The sequence below is a fragment of the Zootoca vivipara genome, chromosome 6 (genome assembly GCF_963506605.1).
Source record: "Zootoca vivipara chromosome 6, rZooViv1.1, whole genome shotgun sequence".
Taxonomy (NCBI): Eukaryota; Metazoa; Chordata; class Lepidosauria; order Squamata; family Lacertidae; genus Zootoca; species Zootoca vivipara.
The window spans coordinates 67,089,450-67,107,425 of NC_083281.1; the positions used below are offsets into that span (position 1 = coordinate 67,089,450).

General features: G+C 42.3%; 1 protein-coding gene across 2 annotated transcripts in view; it reads left to right on the plus strand.

The window, feature by feature from the left end:
* ZNF423 (zinc finger protein 423) overlaps window positions 1-17,976 on the plus strand; it is a 312,821-nt gene that overhangs the window by 184,155 nt on the left and 110,690 nt on the right. The window contains exons 5-6 of one of the 2 annotated variants that reach the window (XM_035120988.2): window positions 2,488-2,572; window positions 15,075-15,164. In XM_035120988.2, the coding sequence (XP_034976879.1) occupies window positions 2,488-2,572; window positions 15,075-15,164 (175 nt within the window). The remainder of the gene's footprint in view (window positions 1-2,487; window positions 2,573-15,074; window positions 15,165-17,976) is intronic. The other variant, XM_035120989.2, reaches the window with a different exon arrangement.

Sequence of the window (17,976 nt, forward strand, 5' to 3'; positions counted from 1 at the left end):
CTCATGAAGCTCCCGAACGCTCGACCAGGTGGGAGAGAACATGCCAGTCAGGCATGTGTCTCTGCCAGGGTCCTACTTGTGAGTAAGAGATCCTAACAGCCTTGTTAGAAATTTTTCGGTTATGCAGCATTTTGAATGCAGATTTGCCCTTTGAACAACTTTACTGCATTGACATTCTGGTGTTTGCTCCATCCTCTGTTTGGATTTCCGAGATGGTGAATTGGTCCTACATCTCTGTGTCCAAACATGAACGTTGCCATACTCCTTTGTTAATACTACCATTGGCCTAGACCCAAAGTGCTGTAATGTTCACTTTCCCCCATATGTTCTGCCTTCTCCTTCAGATCTAATGCGGAAATTCTTGTTTGTGAAGTGAAGCATGTTGGTATGTACAACAGAGGCCTTTCCATCTTAGCGCCCGTGCTGTTGGCTTGGCTATTGGCTGATTCATTTGAAAACATTTAAATCCTCCCCTTTCATTGCAGTTGTAGCCCTTGCAGTGCCGATAGCAGATAAAAACAACTTTAAAAGTGGTGGAAGACCATGAGAGAGGGAGCCGAATGGCTCTTCACTGGCAGGGAGTTCCAAAGTCTAGGTATGGCCTTAGGGAAGGCCTCCTGCTGCATCCCAGTCAAGCATGCCTCAGCCAGTGTCATTATATCATTTTTTCTGATAGATGGATCATACCTTTTTAATCTACAAAACATTCTTAGTTATTCACTTTTTCTGCTTTTTTCTGTTCATCATTTGCATTGCTTTATTGTTGCTGATTTTTAGCCAATTTGCCATTTAATTTTTAATCAAGTTGCTTTTAGTACAGTTGCTTTATTGACCCCACCTTAAACTTTGTGAAAAGGCATCTTATGAATTTTGCAAGCACATCGATCAATTAAACATCCACACTAAAGTGTGTGCAAGTGTGATGGTAGGCAACTCCTCTCCCAGGAAATAAACTTGAATGCTACGTTTCTCAATTCTAACAAAACCATAAAAAAAATCTCTGCATTCAGCTACCAATAGTGCATGATCAATCAATTAAAATATTCCTGTTTCCTAGTATTCCACTTAAAACTGGCTGTTTGTGGACTTCATTTTTCTCATATTGGACTGTGCACTGGTAGCATTCAGTAATGCTAAACTAATAGCAGGAAATCTGTTGCCTTCTAGGTGCTGCTGGACTCTCATGTCCCATCAGTCCCAGTCAGATAGAGTCAGGGATAGTCCGGCAACATCTGAAGGGCTACAGGTTTCCCACCTGTGCACAGTTAGGCATTTTGAGTATGTGCCCCAAGGCTCAGATAGTCCCTCCTCTCTTTCCTCTTCCTAGCTGTTGCTTCTCCATTCCTGTTTTAGTGGCACCCTATAGTTTGCCGCTTCAGCTGAACCATTGTTTGCTTGGAAGCTAGGGTTGCAAATTGAAGACTCAGCCTGATTTGTTTTGCTAGTTTGTAGGCAAATGGTGGTTTATGCAGCCTCTCATTTTCTGGGATCTGACAGAACAGCAAAATATAGTTTGCAAATAAAACATATTTGGTTGCTGTGTACAAGGGGAGACCAGAGAATGCAAGGCCAAGGCTCATGTTCATAACGCTGAACTGAAGTTGTTCTGTTGCCATCAGCAATGGCTCATTTTTGTTTTGCCTTCTTAATACGTTGAAACATTAACAACGCTTTGAAAATAATGCTAAACAAATGTCTTGGTTTTATTGGAGCATGGGAAGCTGCCTTATACTTTGTCAGACCATTGGCCCATCTGGCTCAGTAATGTGTACATTGACGGGCAGGAGCTCTCCAAGATTTCAGATGGGGAGTCTCTCCCAGCCCTACCTGGAGATGCTGCTGGGAATTCAACCTGGCATCTTCTACATGCAAAGGTGATGCTCTATTGCTGACTCATGTTCCTTACTCTTATTACATCTGAATAGCTGCAAAAGCTTTCTCCCCCCCCCCATACACACACGTATGTATATACATACACACACACACATACCTGCTGGCTGAGCACAGCACATAATGCCTCTCAGGTAGTGGGCTCTATTTATGAAAGCTTAAAATGTTCATTCATTTTGCTGTCGCAGAATTCTTTGTTGCTTTACCACAGTCTTTCAGTTTCTGTCCCTTGTTTGACAGCAGTAGCAAAAATGGCTCTTTATCTCTGGTCTTTGTTCGTACTCACAAGGACAGTGATGCTTCATGGAGAAAACCATGTTGCAGGCATTTTGGTTGGTAGCAAGGAAACCTGGTAGTCTGCTTTTACTCACGACATGGCCGCAAACATCTTTTAACACAAATATACAAAGTGCCCTGTGTAGTGCCAGTTAGGGCAGGGGGATTTGTCCAAGTTCCAGTAGCCACACCATCTTCCCATTGCTCGTTGCATCATTCTTACTGATCTTATTAAAACACAGAAGGTGGTATTAGGTGTGGTTTTGCTTTCTGCTGCCTACAAAGCTCTCTTACCTTTTCTCTTTTTGTTTGTTTAAACAGAAAAAGACCTATCAGTGCATCAAGTGTCAGATGACCTTTGAGAATGAGAGAGAGATACAGATCCATGTTGCAAATCACATGATTGGTAAGAACCCTTTCACCTTTGTCACTCATAGGCTACTTAATGTTTGATGTTGACTTCTCTGTTCAGTTTCTTTATATTTTGTGATGCTGTTCTGCAAACATTGTTGCAATAAATGCAAGCAGCCCCAGGGTTGATTAATATGGACTGTGGTTGCCAATTCTGCTTGGTTTGGCCCCCCATGCTGCAGCAGCCAGGAGTATTGCATTTACTTCCTATGTCAACATTGCGGCACTTGGATGAAAAAACACACATGGGACATCTGTTGAGGCCACATGGTTTGTATGGGTAGCTTAAAAATGTGAGGCTATGCTCACTAGGGAGATGTGGAGAGTTTGGGCTGTGTGTTGAGTTTTGCCTCGATCCTTTCTAGCCTGGGTTCACATGTAATGAGCAACAATGGTTTGTGCTAACCATATTGAAAAGCTCACACCATAGTTGGAGCTTCCAGATGTATTGTAAGGAAAACATGCTTTAGAGCTGCTTGTTAGCTTTTGCTTCGCATCTGCTTGGTTCCTAAGTTCACTCCCATCTCCATCACACATCAGCAGCCTCTGGAGCAGGCATCCCCAAACTTCAGCCCTCCAGATGTTTTGGACTACAATTCCCATCTTCCCTAGCCACTGCTCCTGTTAGCTAGGGATCATGGGAGTTGTAGGCCAAAACATCTGGAGGGCCGCAGTTTGGGGATGCCTGCTCTGGAGGGAAAGCAGCGGCCATAACTGATGTTTGTCACTTGTCTGTGAATTGGTTTACCATAAACCCATTTCAGACTATGCTTTCAGATCTTGGTTTCTTGTTCCCAATCAAACTATGGTTTGTGGACAGGGTTGGGTAGGGTATTAAAAGAAACCAGAATATGGCTAAACAAAACATGGTCCTCACAAGAGTTTAAGGTTGCCATAGAATCCAAACTGAGATAAGAAACGGGACAGTTAACTCTCCCCCACAAGCTTTTGTTTCTTGAGGTTCCAGGAATTTGAAAACTATGTTGCAGGCTTATGCCATTGTATATATCCATTTTATCTTCCTTCCTCTTTCCCACTCTTAAATTTTGCCACTTGGGATATGTGTTTCAAACAGTTGTTCTTCTTGCCTTTAAGAGTCTCCCACTGACAGTGTTTAAGTATCGCTTGGTTTTCAGAAGGCAGCAATTCTCCTCATTTCAAAAGCCGCTTAAAATGTCTCAATGCTGCGATGTTGCTTTCCTGCCCCATTTTTGCTCATGTTAAAATGAAACTTTTGACAAGAGCTTCCACTTTATGCCATACATTTTCAGTTTTATCTGGGAAAGGGGTGGGGGAGAGACTATGAAAAGTGCTTGCTGGTTGTCAACCACTTAGAAGCAATTACGCTTCAATTTTGTGTGTCATGACATTGAATTGCTCACATTTCCATAGCTTAAAAGTGGTGAATTTCTGAGGCACATTGTCAAAACAAAATGCCTAAGAAGTTTTATTCCACCCAACCTTATGGTTTTCTTAACCACTTTTGGGGCGCTGTTTTTAAAAAATAGATTTTTTTTTTTGCCTAGGCATCTTAGATTTTTGAAGTGTGTGTGTGTGTGTGTGTGTGTGTGTGTTCCTGTTTTCTGAGCCCTGGGCCTTTTTTGTTTTCAAGCCTGGTCATAATGGGAATGAGATTAGTAAAAAAAATGTTACTGCAATCAAAAGGGCTGTATTTCTGATGCAGCTGTAAGGGCTGACTTTCTTTTTTCCCCTTTCCTGAAAAATGCAGAGAACTACTTCTTCTATCTGCACAGATGTTATAAATATATGTGAAGGCTCAAGAGCTTAGTTTATTTTGATGCATAGACCACAGAGGAGTTCCTTACACATGCCACTCCAGACGTATGTCGTTGAAGATCCTTCAAGGGCCCTACAGTGTTCTTTATGTGTTCGTGTGTGACATCCATCTCTGATAATCATAATGATTTCCCTTGAACAATTTAGCATTTAAAGGAAGTATTCTTCCACGTATGGAGCGCCCATTATCATTAATGGGAATTATGCACAAATGTTGAAGGGAGGATTTGAAACGCTGACACTGAAGATTAGAGGAAAACCTCTTTTTTTTCCTGGAAGAAAAATAGGTACTGTCACTCATCGTAATTTCCACGGTAGCGCTAGGCAGGGAGCTTGCAGGCAGTGTCAGGGAGGTTAAAATGAAGTTATCTAAAAATGTTTGCTTTTGTGGCAGGTGTTAATGCAATCTCTTGTTTGCAGGTGTGAAGGGTGAGAGCTTTGCTAATTGGACCATGGTGATTTCAACTCCTTCCCGCCATCCTTCTCTATCTCCCGCCCCTCCTCATCCCACTCTTTTAGTAAGATCCGTATGAAAGAGACATATCCTTAGACAACTGGCTATGTATTTTTAAATTAAAACTGCGAAAGGGTGGTGGGGCTGTTCATGATTAGAAATATGCAGCGAACACGTTATTTTGCAGATTTTACTCTGTGGTTGGGCTCAATTGGTAAAGCAGCAATGTGATGCCACTTTGTTAAAGTGGCTCTGCATGTATTCCAAACTGCCTGGCCACAGCCTTCTCCTGTGGCTGCTCCCTTTCTGACTTCCACCCATGGGCACCATCTTCTAACATGTTTACCGCCTAAATTGTCACGTTGGAGGCGAGAAGGATATCTAGAACTAACAGTGGCTTTGCCATTGGCCCTTGTTGGCCGTGCCCTTCGGTTAATAAGGGCTGGCTGTGGCCCACTGTGCTCGGCCCGTCTATTCACACTGGACCGCCATCTTGTAAAGGCTCATCACTAATGAGCCCATTTTGCCCTTTTGATCCAGGGACTCCAGCTCAACCCCCCCATGGTAGGAGGGAGCCCCTTCCCTTGCAAAACATGAATATGGTTGAAGTGGCACAGATACAGATTTGATGCTAGGGAATACACATTGTTGTCTTAGGTTGAAAAATTGAGGAGCCCCATTTATTTGAAGTCATTAAGAAATGCAGACATACCATAGCCTGGGCCCAGTATTCTGGAGCCTGAGTTGGAAGGATCGTAGCTGTGTAGAATAACATAATGTTTTGCATGCAGAAGGTCCTGGATTCAGTTTCTGGCATCTCCAATGAAGAGGGGTCCACATGTTAAGAAAGTCCCTGGAGAGCTGCTACAACTTAATGCCCTCTGCATGCTGTGGATTGCAACTCACATCATCCCACACTTTGGGCTATGCTGGCTAGGGTCTGATGGGAGCTGTAGTTCACAACATCTGGCATGCACCACATTGCTTATCCCTGGAGCAGACAATACTAGGCTAAACCAATGGACAGAGCATGCCTGTCTGGCATAAAGGCAGCTTTCTGTGTTGCGCTGGAAGCTCTGCTTCCTTGTGACCAAACAGCCCTTCAGCCTAATGAGAATCAAGTGTTTTGGGAGCCTGGATGTGGTGTCTCCCTGTAGAAAAGCACCCCCCTCGCAGCTCCCCACTCATATGGCTACATTTATCAAAATAGCATGCAAGGAATGTTCAGTAACTCTCACAACATGTCCTTTTGAAAAATTACCCTCCTGCATTTTTTGCTCTGTGTATCTATAATATACACGTTCGCGCATACAAACACAGTGGCATATTGGGTCCTGTGTGTCATCCCTAGAGTCTGAACAGACTGGCTGTATCCCTAGAGGAAAGATGTGGGAAACATGTTGCTTTGTTTTCATACCGGGGCCTCTGGGAACATTTCTAACGAAAGAACAGACCCCTTCTTAGTCATGATCGGTTTGGATGGAAGAGGGCTGTTGGGGAATATGCTTCCAACCATAGCTTTTCAGTGTTGATGAGCAACACACACACACACACACACACACACACACACACACACACTCACTCACTCACTCACTCTCACTCACACTCCTTTTAAAATCCACCTAGAGAACAGGAGAGTCCTGAAAGAACTTAGCTGATTGGAGGCTAGTTTTAATTTGTCGAGAAAAGGGATCCCCTCCCTTCTCCTCTTTGAAACATTTTCAGACTTTGGGGAGTCTGCCCAGGAGTATATCAAAAAACTTTGAGCAGTTCTGGCTGCCTCTGTTCTGCTTGCCTCCTCCTGTGCTGACCTGGTAATGTTTAAAGTATATTTGTTCTTTCTCTCCCCTTCTCTCTCTCCCCCACCTGCTTATTCCTCCCTCTCACCACCTTCCGCTGCCTCTGATGTGTGCTGTCTGTTAGATCCCTCGAAGGATGGGCATGCTCAGTAGCTGGCTCTGCAGGTGGTGTAGAGGACAGCCACACTGCAGAAGGGATCACAGCAGATGCTTAATGACACACAGTACCTCCCGTGCCAGTGGTGGAGGGAGCAACTGAACATAAATGGTTTGGTTACTGATGTGGGAAGCCAACCCATTGTCCATAGTCATGCACATGGAGGTGCTTAGGGAGCCTTTTTTGTTGTTGCTGAGAAGATTTGTTTCACTTGGTGCTCCTCGGAATGTGGACACCTCTCTGTCTTGTGCCTGGGTTGTGAGTGCCCTTTTGGCTATGTAAGTGATGACATTCACAGCTGGAACAGCAGGAGCAAGGGTGGTTGATATCGGTCTTCTTTATCCACACGAGTTGTGATCCTTAAGTGACTCCAACCAAATGAATCTGATTGAATATTTTGGTATAAATGGTTTGACCGTCTGGTCGTAGTCCTGTTGGGCTTCCACTACATTAAGTCGTCAGGCCGTAAAGATGGTGCAGTTTCACACAAAGTCTATGAAGATTTGAATCCCCAGAGTCTTCTTGCGAGAATAGCTAAATCTGCAGATTAACTGTTGCATAGTGTGTGCTTTCTTTGAGCAGGAAAAACCATTACCAAAATCTAACAGTGGTTAGCATGAAGTAATTGCACCTAAATTAGATTAATAATAATAATAATAATATAATAGTTTGTCCTTTTGGTGTTGTCAGTTATACTTCACAAAGGTACATTCCATTTAAATAGAAATGCTTGAATTAAAGCCCATTCATACCGTTTCCTTAATGGGCTAACATTCCAATCCTAAACACATTTAATAGGAAGTAAGTTGTGGTGCATTTCAGTTTCTGTTTGCCTTCCAAATGCTAATTGACACAACCTATGCATTAATGCATTAATGTATTACTGTATTACCTCAGATTGAATGCATATGTATTACGTACTAGTAGTCTTCAGGGACACATGTATGTGGTGCCTGTTAAGTGAGAACTTCTTAAGCCTTGTGAATCCACCTGGGGCGGACTGTGAATAGCCCGTAGGGTGCAAACAGTTCACCAAGCTGTCCACCCCACTCTGTCTTTGCACTGCGGAATCTACATGGCTTTTTTGCATTCTCCAATGTTGAGTCTCCAGGAACAATTGAGGGGAATGCAAGATGAGGGACTTATAAAGGACCAATTAATGCCCTCAATTTATATGCTTGTAGGATTTTTGAACTGTTATTTTAGCATTTAATGTTAACATTATTCAGAATATTGAGCAATTCTAAGGAAAGCCTCACATTACAAAACTTGTGCACAGGTGTTGCTTCTGTGTAGGAAAGATGCATCTTGTGACAGTCATATATGACAATCGCATGTCATGTTTTCCTTCTATGTGCAATTATAGTGTCCCTGAATGTGTACCTATAGGTCACATATTGGTTTAATATTGAGGTATGAAAGAGTCTTTTGGCTGCACCCACAACTGCTTTGTTCCTCCCTTTATATGAACAAGTGAAGAAAGCAGAAACTCTTAAGTTAGCCATAGTTTCCTATTTCTGGGAAACTGGCTAATGGGTTTGAAACAAGGTAATATATTAACTATGGTTTGAAGTTTGTGTCATATTCTGGCTTTTTATGAAGTTGTTAACCATAGTTTCCCAGTTTGGACGAAATGGGAAACTGTAGTTAATTTAAGAGTTCCTGCTTTGTTCAGTCCTGCTCCATGGGAAGGAGCCAAGGGCCTGCAGGTATGTCAGCAAGGCTCTTTCATATTTTTACTCATTCAGCTGAAATATGATAGTCCAATCCAGCCTACAGAGTGAAAAATCTGCAGGTGTAATTATTAGCAAATGACTGGCCATGAGCAGGATTCATACGATATGCTGTTTCCAGCAAGGAATTTCCTTCCATATGGAAATATTGTAGCTTTGGAATGGATCCTAAAATTGGGACAGTTCGTCGGTGTTGGCTGGTGAACCTTATCTTTGGTTTATTGACTGTTTATTAAACAGCCTTCCATTATTCCTGGTTACTTCAGCTTTTTGCAATTTTAGAAGATGCCATTTGCTAAAATAAGTTAATTTTCCTGGAGATATTCATTGATTGTGTCAAATGTCTGTGATAAATTCCTCTGAAGAACTCTTTAGTCTAATGGTTGTATGTGGTAGCAGTTGAGGCTCATGCTTGAAAGCAATAACTTTTGTAATAGCGTTTAGGCATTAAGGCAGATAAAAATAAAAAGTGTAACAGATTTGTTTTTGAAGTATTACATGCAAATGATCAACAGGAACATATTTTCTGGACTCCACAGCTGAATGTGTGAATTAATTATGGACACATTAAGAACTCTGAATCTTTCTCCAGTGTTCCCCCCCCCTTTAATGCATATTTCATATGGTTGCTCCTTTTAAATGTACAGTTTTGGAGGGCTCATCACAGTCAGCATACTTTAGTAGTTCATGCAATCTACAGATTTAAATATGTTAACTGAGATCCAAAGAGTTGTGTAACAGGTAGTATGTTTGCAAAAGGATTTTTGACCTTGTGTTTCTCTAATGTCATGCTGTATTGCAAACTTTTGAAGGTAGGAGGAATCTTTGAATCTTTCCTATAGCACGAAGTCACAAGGCATCCTTTGTCAAGCCACTCTCTCTCAGTCACTCCATCTGCAATATGGGGGATAATAATATTTTACAGGGTTGTTGAAAGAATTACAGTTGGATAAGGCATGCCAAACCCTTTGAATGCTTGAAAGTGCTATAGAAAATACTATGTATTATTGCTACTTTCTGATAGGTCAAAGGGGAGTGGGGGAAATGGTTAAAGTCCTGCTGGAAGTGCCCAAGCCTTTGAGGTTTTTAATATATTTTGGGTTGGCTTTCTTTTTTCTTTTAAAAAATGATTTTTAATTTCATCAGAGTCTTTTAATTTCCATTTCCCTTTTTGATCTCTCAGTAAGCCTCTTTATGTAGGCCACTTCCCCTTTTTGCCAAGCGGTTTGAGTAACGAAGCTTCTATTGGTGATAACTACCAAGGTGTTTTTGTTCTAATAAGTCATTGTATCTTTCCCACACTCTCATTGATGATTTCCTAATTATATGGTTGTAGAATCCTTTATGTACTTTCCCTTTCCCATACCATAAATATGCATGCCATCCATACCTGTTGTCATGGCCTTCCAGATCTAATGCTTCTTCCTTTTCCAGTTTTATCCAGTCCCTAATCCAGATCAAACATGCAGCCTCATAATATAATTTAAGGTCTGTGAGAGTGAAGCCTCCTCTTTCTTTTATATCTGTAAGTATATTATGTTTAATCCTTGGCCTCCCCCCCCACAGACTTGGAGATATCCTTTTGCCATCTTTTGAGGCAGTCATCCTTAACCATTACTGGGACTGTCTGAAAAAGAAAGAGCATTTTCGGCAGCACATTCATTTTTATCGCCACAATTCTTCCTAGTAGAGAAACGTTCATTCTGCTCCATATTTCTAAATTCCTTTTTATCTCACACCATACTTTTTCATAATTATCTTTATACACGTTTATATTTCTTGTTGTTAGCTATATCCCGAAATATTTTACTTTTTTATGAATTTTTTACTTTTTTATGAATGCAGTGATAACAATGCATATACAATGGTTTGCCACTAAGGAAATCCTTTGTACAACTTTAGAACACCACCCATATCTTTTAGCCATGCCGCTCTCATGCCCTTTTCTACTGAAGAATGAGACCTGCTACATTTCTATTTGACGTTCTCTGTTCTTAGCAAGGTCACTTTCTTGAAGGCTAAGGACCAAACAGGATGTGACATCAGGGGATCTCTGACTGGGCGGCAGACACATTGGTTTGATAACTGTGAGAACAGGATGCTGGATTAGATGGCCTGATCCATTGGACTGATCCAGCAACCTCTTTCTTTCTTATGTTAAGATTGGCTGTCAATAGGGATGGGCGAGCAAGTCCACAGTGCATACAGCTCATGTTGTCCTTACCTCCCCCCCACCTTAACTTAATTGAAAGAGGCAGCTATTTACTGTATATGGAAAGATGCAGTCAGACACAACTGCCCTCTCTGATTGAAGGAATGGGGATACCTCTTTGTGTAGGACACAGCAGACCCTCCAAGTGTCCCTATTTTCCAGGGATGTCCCTGATTTAGAGAAGCCATCCTGGTTTCTGATTTTATCCCGGAATGTCCCACTTTTCCTTAGGATGTCCCTATTTTCATTGGAGAAATGTTGGAGGGTGTGGAGTTATCTGAAGGCAATTCTGTACAAGTATAGGGAAGTTTTTTATGTTTATTGTTTTATTATGTTTTTATATATGTTGGAAGCTGTCCAGAGTAGCTGGGGCAACCCAGTAGAATGTGTGGGGTATAAATAGTAAAATTATCATTATGGAATGGGACATCCCTATTTTCATCAGAGAAATGTTGGGAGGGTATGACAGAGCAATCTGTGCGCATGGTGTTAGGCATGCAGACTTAACTTCTAGCTGTACACATCTTGCCATTGTTCCACTCTGGAACAAAGTTCATTGTTTAAAATATTAACTGTACCACCCAGTCACACTGTGTGTGTTCTTTTCCTGTTGTTATCTGTGCATATTTGTTCAGAGCAAATATTATTTTGCTTTGCTTCTTTATCTACTCTCGGAGTGAAACATAATTTCCCTTAATATATTCAGTCACATTTTCCTTTTTGCATTTTATTCCCCCCCCCTTCCAATCCCCTTTCATTTACTACTTTGGTAATGGCTGCTCAGTTTCACTGACATTTTTATAGCTGCTATGACAACATTCTCCTTTTGCATGATACATTCATAATCGGCCGTGATCACAGCTTCATATTGCTTCTGCTCCCTCCTAACCACGTTAAGATTCCTTCCAGCCCTCCAACCCAATTTTCATGTGCAGTTGTGATTACACCTGTTTAAACATTTTCCTGGTGGTTTCATATTTGCACATAAATGCAGGGGGTGGGGGAAGGCAGAGTGGCTGATGAAACACCTTTTCTGTAATCAGGTTTGAGTCTTCAGTGTGACGAGTCTGAAGTTAGTATAAGCACATATCTCCATCAATGTGGGGTGTTTCGACATCTGCTAACTAGTATGGCAGAGCAGAGACTTTCCCTTAAAGTTTGCTGAGTTTTCTCTTATTACTTATTTTTAAAAAAAACAAGAATGTGTTAACCTATTCTTCTTTTTTACTTCCACTATTTACTATGAAAATTATGGGTTGCTGGGGAGGATGAGGGAGATGTTTTCTGCAAGTTTCTTTATCACTATCAAAGCTATGTGACTATAAATCATATGTTTCCGCATAAGCCCCACAACTCTCCATCTGGGAAGGGAGGTGGATTCTTATCATGCGGGATTTGCACTGGAACCTGTAAGTGGCGAAATAACTTGCAACTTCTCCTTTGCTGGTTTCCAGCAAGGTTTTCTGTTCAACACAGAGAAAAGCAGCTGTGTCTCATTTGTGAAGTTCTGCTTACAGTAAGGCAGGCGGGGGGAATCTGTGGCTCTCCAGTTGTTGTTGGAGCTCAGCTTCCATCAGCCCCAGTCAGCATGCCCAATGAGCAGAGGTTATGAGAGCTGTGGTTTAGAAACATCTGCAGGGCCACAGGTTGTCAATCTCTGGCTCGAGAGATGGGTACTCTATGCGTCCAGAAAGATGACATAGTAGAACCCTGTTTGGAATTCCACAATGTAGGGTAAGAATGGCACATTTCTCTCTTACACACATATAGACTTGTATGTGCACCCCATGCCCCTGTAGCCCACAAGTCTACAACTGCTCTTAAACTGGCAAATAATGAGGTGTCAAGTGGGGAGTTCTACAATAAATCACTGCTTAGCTCTGGTCAAGTGAGGGTATCACAGAGAGATTAGTCTCACCCACCAAGGAAGTCCCCTTGCACCAGTAGGGTAGAGCCTGTCAGGTGATATTCCTTGTCCCCTATAAAAGCCTCTGGGTCATGCTTGCTCTCCAGTCTGAGCAAACCAGGAGACCCATTCTTAATAACTGAAGACCATCTTCTCTGTCCTCCCCTCCACCTTGTCCCTTGTCCCACCTAATCAATGGTACGGAACAGCCGTAGCCAAATTTGGACATCTTCTGAGGATGAGTAAAGATTTCTTATGTTGCTGTTACAACCATTATACTAAAGCAAGAGGATTTTCAGCCTGCAACTTGGCTGAGCACTCAGCAGCAAACAAAAAATGTTTGGATGCTAGTTATAGACCCGAATTTATATTGTAGTTTTAATTCTCTTGGTGTCAATTTGCTGTATCGTCTTTAATTAAAGGTCAACAGAAATTGAACTGCAAACCTCGGGGAGACTTTAAACTGGTCCTTTAAGCTACGAGGCTGCCCGTTAGAGATGGTCTTTACTGCGTTTCTTCTTCTTCTTATTCTATTGCTGCCAAACTCATTGTTTGCAAGTTAAAAGTAGAATGTTGCTCTCGGTTTGCAGGCAATGGTGGCCAGTGCTTCTGATCAATCAAGGAGCTTTTCTCCTTAGTCAATTTCACTTGCCCCCCTTCCACTCTCAGTCATGAACAGTTGATAAAGACCTGATGCATGGATGGAGGCTGCTTCATTATTTCTAACGCTATCGAGAGTTGGCAAGAATTGCCACCCAATTTACTCTTTCGAGTAATTTCAAAACCTGTTTTAATGAATGAAGTGATTTAAAGAAGAAACAGTTGTTTGTAGGGCAGGGAAACATGCCAGTTTAGCCCAAAGGTCATGGCCTTCTGAAGAGTAGATGAAAATCAATGCTAGTTTGCGCCACTGGTCATCAGATTTCTCAGAGGCGACCTGCATAGCTAGTTAGAGAAACAGTATCGCTTCAAAGTGCAGCAGCCTGGGTAATTGAATGTTTTCTAATGTGACCCTGCGTATACAACAAAAACAAGCCCTCTTTCCTGTAGAAATCTAGAAGCCTTTCTCCCTGGGCTGCTGCTTTTCAACAGCCAAAGGCTTTTTTTTTTACATGAAGGGGCATTCAGGCACCTTGATTTACACAGCTGCGCTGTCAGTAGGATGATGCCCACTTTTGGACTAGATAGGCAGGGACTTCATAGTATCTTGCCTCCTCTTCCTGTCCTCCAGATCTTCCCAGCCTCCAGCAAGGTAGGTCAGGTCTTTATCTTCTCTGGGAGCAAATTTCTTTAACAGTTTAGTCTGTGGGTTTCTTCTTTTTGTCTTGGTTTTGTGTGGCATAGTATTGGGGTAGGGAGTGTGTTATCTGGTGAGATTGCTATACTGTTTAGTGATATCCCTGGGTTTTTTGTCTTGACATTCTCCTCCTTTCCCAGGAGTGTGTGCATGTGTGTGTGTGTGTGTGCACACCCACAGCCACACAGTTTGAAAAAGTTTATGTCCCTGGTTTCCCCCTTGTATTTTCCTTTTGTTGTTGTTCCTCCCACAGTGGTCTTCCCCTGTGGTAGGGGGCTAAAGGAGTTCACATCGGCCTCTGGCAGCTCCCACACCTACTCAATCAAGTAGGACCTATATTTCTGAGGTGCTCTGAGTGTGCTGGTGGTTGTGGTGGGTCCCATCTCCTTAATTTCCAATGAGACTGCCATTTTTACTCGGCACATTGTTCTGATGTACTGAAGTGGTGCAGTCCTGTTGAGGGTTGTACCATTTCTCCGTGGTTAGGCTCTACATTGAACAAGAGATTCATTGTACCTGGAGTGTATAGACGGTTCCAAAGACAAACACGCTCTAGACAGAAGTGTAGGAGAAAAGCTGTCTGCATATAAAAACAGCACATTTATGTTGGCATAAGGTTTTTTGCAGGCTAGAATCCACTTTCTCAGATGCTAGCACAACACTACAGTAGTAGACTACGGAGGCTTATGCTATAATACATTTGTTAGACTTTAAGATCTATACTCTGTTGCTCTCGCTGTAACAGACTGAAACAGCTACCCCCCTGGAAAATATCTACGTATAGTTTGTTTTTTGTTTTAAAATGCCTGTCATAAACTTGTAAACACCATGGACTGAAACTTTAAAATACACCCAGAATGAGAAGGTAAGAGGCTAATGCATGCTGCATTTCTCAGTTATGTTTCTCCACCACCATCCATAGCGAGGGCTCTGGCGCCTTTGTTTCCATGTCTGAAATGGATGACGACTGAAGCCCAAGGAAACCAGTAATGGTGTTTTTCATAGGCCTCCTCCCCTAACCCAGTCACTTCCGCATGCCGCCTCTTCTGCACCCTTTCTTGGTTTTGTTTTTGAATTCACCCATGAACAACTCCTTGCCTTGTGGGGAGGAGTTGAGTGTCTCTGCCTCCTGTCTCCTGTAGGTGCAGCCCCAGCCCCAAATGGTGAGGCCTTGCATTCTTTTCCAGCTCCTGGATTACTGGAGAGGAGGATTGTGAAAAATGCTATTACAGGTAGGAGATGTAACATGGTATTCATGTTTAAAAGAGCCCTCGGACAATTCTCCCTTCAAAAGCAAGCATCGCCATAATCTCTAAATGATTTTTTTTTTTTAAGGGAACCCTAAAACTGTAAAGGGCATTTCAGAGGTACAGATCCTAGACTCTAAAACTCTTTGCTGCTATGGGTTGGATCCAGACCTAGTCATGTCTTCAAATATGACCAGCTCTGGATTGCTCTGCATCTGTATCACATCAGGTAATTCACTTGTGACAGTCACCTTTCTCTCTATTTGCAGAAATGCTTGGGCTTATGATTCAGGTCAAAGAACAAAGACCTAAATATATGTTAACAGGGCATTTTAGTTCAGGCTTCCTCAAACAACCTACACAAAAACAGGCTTCCTCAACCTCGGCCCTCCAGATGTTTTTGGCCTACAACTCCCATGATCCCTAGCTAGCAGGACTAGTGGTCAGGGATGATGGGAATTGTAGTCTTAAAACCTCTGGCAGGCCGAGGTTGAGGAAGCCTGTTTTAGTTTGCGTAGGGTTGTCAGTTAGCTTTAAGAACAGCATGCTGTTTTTATATGTTTTGAAATGGGAGATGCTGAAATGAATACTGTAGCTTCCATGATGAAAGTGTTGTACACACAGGAACGCCTACATCCTTTCTCTGTGTGTGCTTTGGCTGATATAAAGAGGTGGCATGGAGAAATCCATTCATGTTTCACATACATACATACACATTGCTCTAGGACCCAAGGTACCTTTATGTGAACATTTTAGAATACGAGAAGAGCCCTGCTGGATCAGGCCAATGGCCCATCCAGCATTCTGTTCTCACAGGGGCCAACCAGATTTCCATGGGAAGCCCACACTTTCACAAGGAGAAGGGGGTGATTTCTGCTGCCCCCCTCCTGCACCCGTAGCCATGCTGTTCCGAATGATCCCTCAACCCCCCCTCCCCGGGGCTGGGTGTGTGTGGGTGCAAAGAGAAGTGGGAGGATGTGAGAGAGCCACTTTTTAATAATTTAAATTTAATTCTGTTAATAGAAGAGAAGTTAAGATCCAATGCAAACCCATGGCCTTTGTGCATTTTCTCTCTTTTAAATAATAAATAATCACACACCTCCCCATCCTGGAACAGCTTTAACTTCAGATTTAAGTTTGGTTCATATTGCAGAGCTAAAGCAAAACATACCCAACTGCACCATACCATGTTGCTGAGTTGTTATGTAACAAATGTGGATTTCTACTAGAGTACTGAAAAATCAATTGACTGTTTTTATCTGTTCTTCCCTCTCTCTCTCTCTCTGTGTGTATTAATGCATCTTTTAAAAGCCACTAATTACTTATATACCCAAAAGTAAGAAATGTTTAAAATATACAGCCCAGCAGTTAAATATGTTAATAGGGAATTATTAAAGTGAAGTGTGGATTCTTGTCATGAGCCTTAATAGTTCCTCTAAATCTGTTTTGATTTATTGAGTCAATGCGGGAGGCATTAATATCTCTTGTCACAGCCTGTAACTCTTGCAGATTTTCCAGGTTTCAACTTAGGGTCCACTTGGAGCCATTAGTCTCAAATGGCGCAAAGAGGGGTTCTGTACTTGAGCGCCAAGCCTTTCCTGCCAAAAGCCCTTAGGAAACCATTGGTTTTAACCCCCTCCCATCCAAAAAGCAAACTTTGCTGCACCTGCAGAGTAACCTAGGTTGGGGAAAAGGGGTTTTTTTAAGTGCAAGCCAGGAGTTTTAAATAAACATCTTACATGTCACCCCATCTAAGTAAAATATTTAGTGGCTCTAAAATTCCCACTGGTATTGGAGACTTTGACTCTTTTGCCCCTGGGGAGGGTCTGGTACTGGAAATCCTTATGCTTAGAAATACCAGCATGAGCACTTCTCAAATCTTTCAAGCAACTGCCCTCTCAGGAGGTGCTTTGGCTTGCCAAAGTTTAGGCAACATAGACAATTATTCTACTTTTATAGCAAGTGCTCAGTTTTTCATGGTTATCTGCACCTGGGAAGAAGAAAAAAGCCTCTATTTCTTCAATTCTTCCTCTCCCTTTCAATGTATAATACGAACAGAAGAACTCACTGCAACATCCTGGACACAGGGTGGAGTCAATATTGTTTGTACAGTCTCTTTCTCTCCCCCCCCCCCCCGCTTGTAGGATGAATACGTCTTCTGTTTTTCACATTATTAGGCAGTTCCTAGAAGACATTGGTTAATTTACATTAGAGAAGCTCTAAAACTGTGAATTGCTGCATTAGTTGCTTACTTTCTCAATGAAAACATCTTCCTTGATGAAAGGGCAGCATAAATGAAACTGGTAAATTTCCAGGTTGGATCTTAATTGGGTACAAACAGGGTGCAGGGGTGTATTGGTACACTTTGAAGTGCAGGAGCTCATCATGAAAGCCCTCGTAGCCAATGGATTAGGAGTCCAATGGATTAGGCTTAGCCAAGACTCATGTAATAACGAGCTGGCAAAGGGTGGTGTGTTGGTTAGGATGTAGGACTTTGGTTGTAGAGACCTGGGTTCACATTCCTGATCAGCTGTGAAGTTCACTGGGTATGCTTGTTCCAGTCACTGTGAGCCTAGCCTATGAAACAAAGGGCTCACGTGCCAGGCCAGACTTGTTGTCCAATGCCCCCTCTTATGTTTACATCATCATCAGATGACAGCATCACTTCCATTGTAAACAGAGAGGGAAGTACCCTGGCTCCACACTCCCAGGTTGCTTCTCCTCCGATTAGGAGGCTCCCCACTGTGGCATTCTGACCCCTGTAAGAAGTTTTGTCTTTTGACTCCACAGCTTTGAA